At 50.1% G+C, this 11,005-nt stretch overlaps 1 protein-coding gene across 1 annotated transcript; it reads right to left on the bottom strand.

Annotated features, from left to right (window-relative positions):
- Positions 1-9,037: 9,037 nt before the first annotated feature.
- LOC123989096 lies at positions 9,038-10,018 on the bottom strand. The gene has a single exon (XM_046289793.1). It carries the CDS (start codon positions 10,016-10,018, stop codon positions 9,038-9,040), a length of 981 nt encoding a protein of 326 aa, XP_046145749.1.
- Positions 10,019-11,005: the final 987 nt, after the last annotated feature.

The following is an 11,005-nucleotide window of genomic DNA, read 5'->3' as shown; positions in this document are numbered from 1 at the left end:
TCATTATTAGTATATCTGCATTCGATATGTAATATACATTTAATAACAATGTCATTATTACTATATCTGCATTAGGTATGTAATATACATTTAATAACAGTATTATTATTAGTATATCTATATTAGGTATGTAATATACATTTAATAACAATATCATTATTAGTATATCTACATTAGATATAATGTAATATACTGATACCTTCCTACAGATCAATGTACATTTAATAACAATATCATTATTACTTTATCTACATTAGATATAATGTGATATACTGATACCTTCCTACAGTTCAGTGTACAATTAGTAATAATATCATTATTCCTATATGTGCATTAGATGTGTAATATACATTTAATAACAATATCATTATTAGTATATCTACATTAGATGTAATGGAATATACTGATTCCTTACTACAGATCAATGTACATTTAATAACAATAACATTATTACTATATCTGCATTGAATATGTAATATACATTTAATAACAATATCATTATTACTATATCAGCATTAGATATGTAATATACATTTAATAACAATATCATTATTACTATACCTTCATTAGATATAATGTCATATACTGGTTCGTTACTACAGATCATTGTACATTTAATAACAATATCATTATTAGTATATCTACATTTGATATAATGTTATATACTGATACCGTCCTACAGATCAGTGTACATTTAATAACAATATCATTATTACTATGTCCACATTAGAAATAATGTGTTCTCGGCGAGAATTAGAGTTTTCGGAAAAGGCGTGGATTCCGTCTTTTCAAAGACGTGGGCGTCGAGGAGAAGATGAACGACACAGCTTAGCGGTCACTAATTGTGTATAACTTACAATTTTTACACAGTGAGTCGTGAATTAAGCACTACAAAAATCACACTTGTGTTTTAATTTGGAATGACACGATTCGCAGACTTCGCGGTGCAAGGCACTGAATTGAAATTAAAAATGCTCTAAACTGGAATAAAGATAAAGCTCTTGGTCGTGGCTGTCGCTTGATAATCGCTCACTGAATTGCTTTCGCATTAATGCCGTAACGGTTCGAATTTAGGAGTTTTTCATATTGGCGAGCGCTCGGATCGGTGGTTAGACAGCGCAGCAGCGATTATTTTTACGTATTTGGTGAAGACGGGATTATCGATCCATGTTACCGACCGAGATATTCGTACGAGTTTCAAGTGCGAAATTCGTACACGTACACCGGTTATAAAGATGCAGAAACACCGTGGCCCCTTTCTTTGAGGTAACTCTGCACTATTCTAAGCTGTATCCACTATTTCGTGCTGTAAATGCCACTTCCTGCGCAGCTGTACAGAAGAAGAACAAGAGGAAGAAGAAATATCTCGGAATATGTCCGTGACGCCCCTTTCCTTGAGGTAAATCAGCACATATCTCGGAACCGGGGCGAGCTACGGCAAAATATTATGAGACCTATTTTGTAGGAAATTAAATTTCCTACTATTTATGTTCTGCGACATTTTTGGATCAGATGCGTAGTTTTCGAGATATCTCGAGATATTTAAAAGTTCCGAAGCCGTACCAACATTATAAGCAAGAAGAAACACTGTCGCCCCTTTCTTTGAGGTAACTCTGCACTATTCTAAGCTGTATCCACTATTCCGAGCTGTAAATTGCAACTTCCAGTGCAGCTGTGCAGAAGAAGAACAAGAAGAAGAAGAAATATCTCGGAATATGTGCGTGACGCCCCTTTCCTTAAGGTAAATCTGCAAACATCTCGGAAACGGTGCGAGCTATGGCAAAATGTTAACAGACCTTCTTTGTAGGAAATTAAATTTCCAACTATTTATGTTCTGTGACATTTTTTGATCAGATTCGGTGCGAGCTATGGCAAAATGTTAAGAGACCTTTTTTGGAGGAAATTAGGTTTCCTACTATTTATGTTGTACGAGATTTTTTGATCAGATGCGTAGTTTTGGAGCTATGGCTCCAAAAAACGCGTAATTTCACTGCGAATCGATTCCAATTTACGAAAATTATCCATAAATAATGTCCAATGTTTATAATTAACACCCCGAACACCGGAAACACGACGTCGAAATGCCGCGTAACACACACATCACGTTATCGTTATTTAACAATAAATTAACACAATATTTAATCAAAAAACGACACAATAGCACTTCCGAACACATAATAAAAATGATTTTACCACAAAACGCGAATAACTATGCCGCTATCCACCGCGTTGAAAATCTAACCACGGAGCGACCACGAAACATGACCGCTCTCCTCGAGGCGTCGACCGGGAATCGAACTTTTTTTTTTTTCGTGGGGAAATCTTACATAAGACCCCCCGCCACCCGTGGGAGAGGGCAGCGCGGGAGTGTCAGGTTCCTACTGACTAAAACCCCACGGCGACCTCCTCTGGCGTATGGCAGAGGCTCCGGGACCTGATTACTATAACTCCGGAGCCTCCCCCGCCGTGCGCTGAAAGCGCCCCTCACCGGGGGAGTAACAACTCCCCCAGCCGGCACCAGGGGTCGCACCCGGTGCCGGCTCCATCGCGGGGGAACAGCGTGCAATGGCAGCCTGGCCCCCCAGCCCGTACCGCCTGCAGTCCCCGCGCCTCGATATCCTCACAGGCTACAGGGAGGAGCAACCCCCCGTCCGCCCGCGAGGAAGATCAGGCGCGGTCCTTCGCTCCGCCGGCGTCCTGTGCCGGCTACAGCCCGGGTCCGCGTGCAATGGCGCCCAAACTGGGCGCCTGCGGCCCCCCGAGCCGTCCCCCTGTGGGCTGCGGTGAGCCGTGGCCGGCCACCTTCCAGGGGGAATCCCTCGGCTCCGCTGCACCCTCCCTGCGGGGGCCAGCACCACTCCCAACGTGGGAGGGAAATCGCCACCCGGCCCCCCCGAGACGAACGGAGAGGGGCCCCCGATTGAGAACGGGTTACCCACCCGCACACCCCCGAGTCCGACCGGGGTCCGGGCTCATGTCGTCCGGGGCGGGAGGGTACACCGCGACCCCTCCCACCCCAACAAGAAACACCCCCCGTAAAATCTCCTCAGGAGGCGGGAGGGCACACGGGCCCTCCCGCTACACTACCCCATCCCGCATCCGTCGCGCCGGGGGGACAAACAGCGAAACCCGTCATCGCCCCCCCGCCGCCCCTTACGGCGGCGGATCCTGGCGACGTCGTCGCGTCCCACGTCCGCGACCTCACCGAGCGGGATCGTACCATTCACGATCCCGCTCGGACCTCTCCTTGAGGACCATGAACTCCTCGCAGAAGATGGTCACGGCCCTCCATTCTGTCTCGCCGGCAAGCATCTGTCTCACGACGCCTGCCGGCGAGAGGTCCTCCCCTATTTCGGCCGTCAGGGCGTGGCGAGCCACTGCAAACACCGGGCACTCCGCCAGCGTGTGTTGTGTGTTGTCCCGCGCCGCCCCGCAGAGCCAACAGTGGGGGGTCCATTCCCTGTTCCTCCGGCACCGGAACTCCCCGAACACCCTGTGTCCGGGGAGCACCTGCGTGACGCGGAACGACAGGCCGCCGTGGCCGCGGTCCCGCCACTCCGATATCATCGGCAGGACCGGCCCGTGGGCGCGGCTTCCGGCGGCAGCCCCCTCTGCTAGGGATCTCTGCCACCTTTCCGCCGCGACCAGTCGGACCTGGCTCCGGTGTTCCTCGATCATCGGCCCCGGCGGGTCTTCCCCGGCGGGTCTTCCCCGGCCTGGCGGAGGGCTCGCGAATACCAGTATGTACTGGATTCGACCTCCGCCTGGTACCGGAGTGGGATGAGACCCGCCAGGACAATCGCCCCCTCGTAAGGGATCGTGCAGTAGCCCCGCACGATCCTGATGGCCAGCCGGCGCTCCACCCGCCGCAGCAGAGTGCAGCTGTGCCTGCTGACCGCCAGATCGCCGGCCCATATCGGAGCCCCGTTTAGGGCTATGGACCGGACGATTCCCACGTATAGGCGGCGAACCCTCACTCCCGGCCCCCCGAGGTTGGGCAACAGGCGGCCAAGATTGGTCGCCACCTGTTCCAATCGGGGAGCCAGGCGGTCCAAGTGAACATCGAACCGCCAGTGGCTGTCGAGATACAGGCCGAGGTATCGAAGACCCCGGCCGTTCACGATCCGGCACCCGTCGACCTCGAGCCAGAGCTGGGCCGGAGGGGCTACCCCACGCCGAGGCTCGAAGAACCACATGGCCTCGGTCTTGTCAGGAACCAGCGCCAGACCCAGCCCCCGGATCGCTCTTCACACGATGGCGACCCCCACCTCGGCACGACGGCAGGTCCTCAAGCAGTCCCGCCCGGTGGCCAGCAGGTAGTAGTCATCTGCGAATACCGTGGCCCACACCCCGGGCGGGCGGTTCATCCGCTGCGCCGCGTTGTATCCCACGTCCCATAAGGGGGGGCACAGTTTGGACCCCTGGGGCACTCCGCGGTCGATCTCTCTCCAGTGGAGCGTACCGTCCCGGCCCGTGTACAGTATCCACCTGCCATCCAGGAAGGCCCTGATGATCCTCTGCAGATACGGGGGGACGTTGTGGTGAACAAGCGCCCCCCGTACCGTTCCACGGGGCAGGGTGTTGAACGCGTTTGTAACGTCCAAGGAGACGCCCAGCGCCACCCCACCTCGGGACGTGGCCGACTCGGCGAGGGTGCGCACCCGCTGGATAGCGTCGATGGTGTTGCGACCGTCGCGAAACCCGAACTGGATGTCGGCCAGATCGGGGCCAACGCTCGACAGGTGGTGGACGAGGCGGTTTGCGATGACACGCTTGAAGAGCTTTCCCACCTCGTCCAACAGCACAATGGGCCGGTACGCAGAGGGAGAATCTGCGGGCCGTCCGTCCTTTCGGAGGAGGACCAGCCGCCCTTCCTTCCAAATCGAGGGGAACATCCCCTGCTCCAAAGCGGCGCACAGTGGTAAAAGATTCGATTCTAGGTGGACAAAATTAATGTGGAATAATTTATAAGTTCTCGAGGGTTAGTAATTACAATCTCATTGTTAATATATATATTTCTGTTATATTGAAAGAACTGGAAGTGGAAATTATAATAAAAATATTTTTTTTTCTTAAATTTATATATTTATTACTTATAAAAAGTAATGAACGTAAAAATAATTAAATTACTTAAATATAATGTTAAACATTATTATTATTATTATTAGTGTGGTTGAGTCTAGTCGGGCACTCAGTCCTTGTGGACCATTGTACCCGCGCCGCTAGGCAGCCTCCTTACTGACTGTGCCTTGACAGCTGTGCTTCTGTTGCAAAATTTAGAAGTGCCGGCACCAGGCCAGCCGAAATGCTTAAAGATGCGGGTTCCGAGGTCCCTAGGATTGATCCTCCCAGAGCCCTCAGCTCCCTGCATCTTAGAAATACGTGGAGAGGTGTGTCGTCCTCCTCCTCGCACCTCGGGCATTTCGTCTCCTCTATGAGACCCATGCGCGCGAGCTGCTTCCTCGTGTACCAGTGTCCTGTCGCTATGCCCACGAGCATTCGTAGTTGCGCCCTGTCTAGGTGAATTAAGGTGTCACCCAGCTTCTGTGACGGTCCCTCAAGTAGGGCCCTCGTGTGTCTCATGCCATTAGCGTTATGCCAGAGCCTGGTGAATTCCTGGTTTAACCAGTCCTTGGCCAGGCCTTTCAACGCATAGGTTGAGACACCAATGGGGTACTCATGGCATGGCTGGGAGCTTGTCGCCCCCAGTCGTGCCAATTCGTTAGCCCTCTCGTTTCCTGGGATACCAGCGTGACCTGGTACCCATAGCAGCTTAACTCTGTTATTCAGAGATAGCTGTCTCAAAGTCAGTGCACAGTCCTTGACTAGCTTCGACCTAATTTCCACTTTGTGGAGGGCTTTCAGCGCGACTAGGCTGTCACTGCAGATGTATATGTGTTTGCCTGTGTGGGCCCTTTCCAAATTATATTTGGCACAGGCCCATTTAGCAAACACTTCTGCTTGGAAGACCATAACGTGGTGGTCCAGCTTGTGGGTCATTGCGACCCTAGGGCTCTCCCCCGCAATCCCGGCTCCGGTGCCGAATCCGGTCTTAAGCCGGGTATCCACCAGTATCAAACGCCCGTATCGTATCACCGTTCCGAACCCTTTTGAATAGGCAGACGTTGCCTCGTTGCATGCAACGTCATGCTGCGGCGTGGACAACATTTCTTCGTTTCTTGATATAAACGGTTAGGCAATAGGACTGGGCCGCTACAGGCGAGGAGTTTCGTTTTGCTGCGTGGCGTTCCAAAGGAACGGAGGCAACGGATCCATCCGAAAAATTTGTCGATTCTTTACTGTTGCATCGAAGGAAAGGTTCATGCGTTGGCACTTGACATAGCGTTTCGTGCCGTCACTTGGGTTTCAATTTATTTGAAATCTTGCGGTATTATTGGATTCATTTCAAAAGCGATTAAATTATTTATGAATTTAATCTAATTTAATTTAGACAAATTTTATCGTCTAAATATATTTAAACAGATCAATTATCTTCTGTGCTACGCTGTACATAAAAGAGCAATGTTAATAATCACCTGTGTGATTATTGAAAAAGGACAATGTTAATTTTCCAGAGATTTTTCCGTTGCCGAGTATCGAAAGTTCTATTGGTCTGTGATACGAAGGCGAAGGAACGGGCCGATCCGAAAATTGTCGGTTTCTTGTCGTTCAAAGGATTGGTTCGGAAACTACTTGAAACGTAAAAACAACATACCCAGGCGAAGGCTCGAAATGCTATGTCAAGTGGAAACATGACACTTGAGGCACGAGATAATATGATTTGGAATTGGATACATCAGTGAGATAATACTAATGCAACGACTGAACTTTGTTATTTTTCATTTTTTTCTTAAAAAACTGTTACCAACATATTTGTGACGTTTTTCTGATTAAAATGATACCAAACACGATATGGTTTGGATAATTACACTAAAGAAACAGCATGCAGCAAATCGAAACTTCTCGCCTATAGGAGTTTATTTCAAGACACGAAGAACTATTGTCCGAGCCGTAGCACGCCGTGGCATGCAACGAGGCAACGTCTGCCTATTCAAAAGGGTTCGGAACGGTGATACGATACGGGCGTTTGATACTGGTGGATACCCGGCTTTAGAGCCGTCTGTGAACCAGACCAGCCCCCCGGAGTCCGAATGCCGTTTAGGTCCTTCAGCCATTTCTCTCTATCTGGGATGATTAGATCATATTCTCGTCTGAAGAGGTATTCCGTCTTGCAGCGGTCTCCACCGTGGGTCAGAATTGACTCTGATCCTGAATCTCTGAGGATTTCGGCGTGACCGCCGCCCATCGGGGACCATTCTTCAGCTTGGTGGAGGCGGATGGCCGCTCTCCAAGCCGTTGCCATCATTGTTAGATGGGGTGGCTTGATATCTAGCAGCGCACCCACTGCCATAGTGGGCGTGGTGGGGAGTGCACCTACTATCCCCAGCAGCGCTATTCTATGTATTTTTTCTATAACCCTTCTGTGTGTTCCCCTCTTCAAGGAGGTCCACCACACAATCGAGGCGTATGTTATGATAGGTTCAAGGATAGCCTGGTATATCCACCTGACCACCCTTGGTTTGAGTCCCCATGGCGGGCCAAAGATTCTACGGCAGGCCCAGTAGGTGCTGATTGCTTTCTGGGTCTGCCTGTTCACATGGTTCTTCCAGGTGAGTTTTTTGTCTAGTATTACACCTAGATATTTAACCTCATCTGTGAGTTGTAGTTGCGTCCCAAAAAGGTGAGGAGCCTTAAAATAAAAGCGTCTTCTCCTTGTAAATAGGACCAGCTCTGTTTTGCTCGGATTAACCGAGAGCGAGTGTGATCGACATCAAGATTCTACGAGTATGATAGCCTTTTGCAATCTCCTCGCTAGATCCAGCGGGTGTCTGCCTCTGACCGTAATAGAAAGGTCGTCGGCGTAACCCTGAACCTCAAAGCATTCCGTGGCGAGTATACGTATGAGTTCGTCAATCACGAGGGTCCACAGCAGGGGGGACAGGACTCCTCCCTGCGGGCAGCCCCTCGCGACGTCAGCCCTCACCGTCTCCTCTCCCAGGCTTGCTATGGCTGTTCTGTTCCTCAGCATGTTGTGGATCCATCTTACGACGGAGTCCTTAATATTATACGTCCTCGCGGCTTCCCGAATAGCATCGTGGGGTATGTTGTCAAAAGCCCCCTCGATGTCGAGAAAAATGCAAACAGCGGATTCACCGTTCGACAGTGCGCCTTCAATAAAACCTACCAGTTTATGAAGTGCGGTCTCGGTGGATTTGCCGTTTTGATAGGCGTGTTGAGAGGGGTGTAGCGGTTTGTTTGCCAAAACCTCGTCTCTAATGTACCTATCAACCAGCCTCTCCAGCGTTTTGGGCATGAAAGAGGTGAGGCTGATGGGTCTGTATGACTTAGCTATGTCGTAATTGTCCCTCCCTGGTTTAGGGATGAACACTACCTTGGAGTGTCTCCAGGCTTTGGGTACATAGCCCTTCGCTAGGCAGGATTTGAAGATCTGGCCCAGGCGTCTGTACAGGTCCTCACCGCCCTCCTGAAGGAGTGCCGGGAAGATCCCGTCAGTGCCTGGGCTCTTGAATCTTTTGAAGGAGCTGATGGCCCACTTCACTCTGTCTGTGTTTATCACCTTCTCCGCTGTTCCCCAGTCCGCTGGAGCGGGGTCGGTGCGCGCCGTATCGCTACGACGACGCTCCGAACCCTCCGCTACTGAGCCTGGGAAATGTGTCTGGATAAGGTGTTCTAGTGTTTCTTTATGGTTGCTCGTCAGACTTCCATTTGGGAGTCTGAGACGATCCAACCCCGGTGAGGGGCCTGTTGAGAAGACCTTCCTTAACCTAGCAACTACAGGTAGAGCTTCGGTTTCTATGCAGAAGGTCTTCCAGGCTGTCCTCTTGCTGGTTCTTATTAGCTTTTTGTAAGCTTGCTGGGACGTTTTATAGCTGTCCCAGGTTGGCTTCGTGTTTGCCTTCATGGCTTTGTTCAGTAGTCTTCGGGTGTCCTTCCTGGCTTGGTCCAATTTCTTGTTCTACCAGGGGACCCTTTTGCTACTGCTTACAATTTTGGCGGGGCAGGCGACTTCGTAGGCTTGAGTAACGGCGGAGCTTAAGTGCTTCACCGCTTGCTCAATTTCGCCTACGGTCCTGGGACGCTGACAGTGCCCCTTAAGCCTCCCTTCCAGGCCCTCTCTATAGAGTGCCCAGTTGGTGGCCTTTGGGTTTCTGTACGCTTCTCCAGTGCCGCCTTCCCTGTCGCCTTTTAAGTTGAAAGTAATTAGGCGGTGGTCCGAGAGTGTGCTTTCATCTCGAACCTGCCAGTGTTTGGCAACCTGTGCCACCTTTGCGGAGCCCAGGGTCAGGTCGATTACCTCCTGTCTGCGGGAGGTGACGTGTGTGGGGGCGGAGCCTTTGTTAAGGATCTCCAGACCCGTGGTGGCGAGGTACTCTAGCAGTGCTGTGCCTCTGCCATTGGTATTGGTGCTGCCCCATACGGTATGGTGCGAGTTGGCATCGCATCCGATCACCAGGTGCAGACCATTATTTGCGCAGTGGCCTATCAGAGCTCTGAGTTCCCTCGTGGGTGGAGGGTCCTCTGAGTCATATGGGAGGTACGCCGAGCAGATCACTAGCTCAGACGTATTCCCTCCGAGGTTAAGTTTGACCTTAACCGCTGAGAGATCCGCTGTGCAGTATTCGTTTAGTTTCAGGGCCGTTATCTCCTTCTTGACGAAGATACAGGCCCTGGGTCTTGTAGATGTGGCGTCGTAGTAGAGTGAGCCGCATCTCGTATCGAGCCCTCCTACGCGTTCCTTGGAGATCCAAGGTTCTTGTATGAGGGCTATATCTGTCTGCCTTGTCACAAGGCGGTGATGGAGGATGTCCGTTGCCGCCTTGCAATGTTGCAGATTTATCTGCGAGAACCTGGTGCCGTCTGACACCCTGTTGGTGTCAGCGCTGGTCCGGTCTCGCTTGGTGCTTGCGGCTATCTTATGTTCCCCAGAGGGGCGCATAAAATTCACCTTTGAGGGGGGCCCCTCCAGGAGCCTCTCCCTCTCCTATCTTTCGTACCGGCCCTCAGGGTGTGAGGTAGGGTGCGTTGAACGCCCCTTTGTATTCCCATCAGACCGGTCCTCTTCGTGGCTTCCGCCAGAGTTGGCCTTCCCCTCGCTGGCCCCGCCCTGGGTAAGTATCTGCCCGGCGGGGCGGTTGGGCCGGTTTCTCTCGGCCGCACAGTGTGACGTTTGGCCGATCTAGCGGGACAAAAATATTGCGCCAAAGAAATACTAATTATCGTTGGTTTTATTGGTTTTTCTATTAATCAAACGCATGATACTTAATTAAATATTGATAATTATATATATTTATCAACTTATTTAACATTTATACATAAAATAAGCATATAAAATGATTTGTAACGTCGCGAAGTTCTCCCTCTCACTGAGTTCTCCGCGTACCTTTTGTATGATTTGTATCTACGTTGTTAGCTAGGTAGAGGTTCTTACTTACCTTTCGCTGGGCGAGGATACCTGCAGAAATAGGTCGTCCTGGTGGATGTAGACGGTAGGGTAGATGTTCGAGTCAAGATCACACACTTCCGATCACAACAAATGTTTATTGGGTTTAAATACAATCCTTAACTTGCGCGCTCTTTACAGATGACGATTTGCTCTGTCGGGTCTCTGAGTCCCGTAGCAGAGTCGTACTTTGTGGATTTCTGTACGCGTATTTGAATTGAATCCCGGATTCGCGTTAAACGGACTGGCCGATTCTGAATGAATTTTACGGAAGTGATCCGGTTATACACTATAATTGATCTGTGACTATACTATAATTGATTGTGAACTGTTCCTGCACAAAATTTGATCTGATACGAGTTCTGTACTATAATTGGTCTGCGTTGTTTCTGTAGTATAATTTGTCTGCACGCGGGCGGTTTGGTCTCGTTATTATATATTGATTAATGAGGTCGACTTTTGATTTGGCAATTCGGGTGAACC

This window comes from Osmia bicornis, unplaced genomic scaffold, assembly GCF_907164935.1.
Source record: "Osmia bicornis bicornis unplaced genomic scaffold, iOsmBic2.1, whole genome shotgun sequence".
Taxonomy (NCBI): Eukaryota; Metazoa; Arthropoda; class Insecta; order Hymenoptera; family Megachilidae; genus Osmia; species Osmia bicornis.
Note: the sequence above shows the minus strand (reverse complement) of the source record. Positions and strands in the feature narration are given on the sequence as shown.

Excerpts from the sequence above, each read along its gene's own strand:
- LOC123989096 (XM_046289793.1), bottom strand. The coding sequence starts at position 10,018 with ATGCGCCCCTCTGGGGAACATAAGATAGCCGCAAGCACCAAGCGAGAC.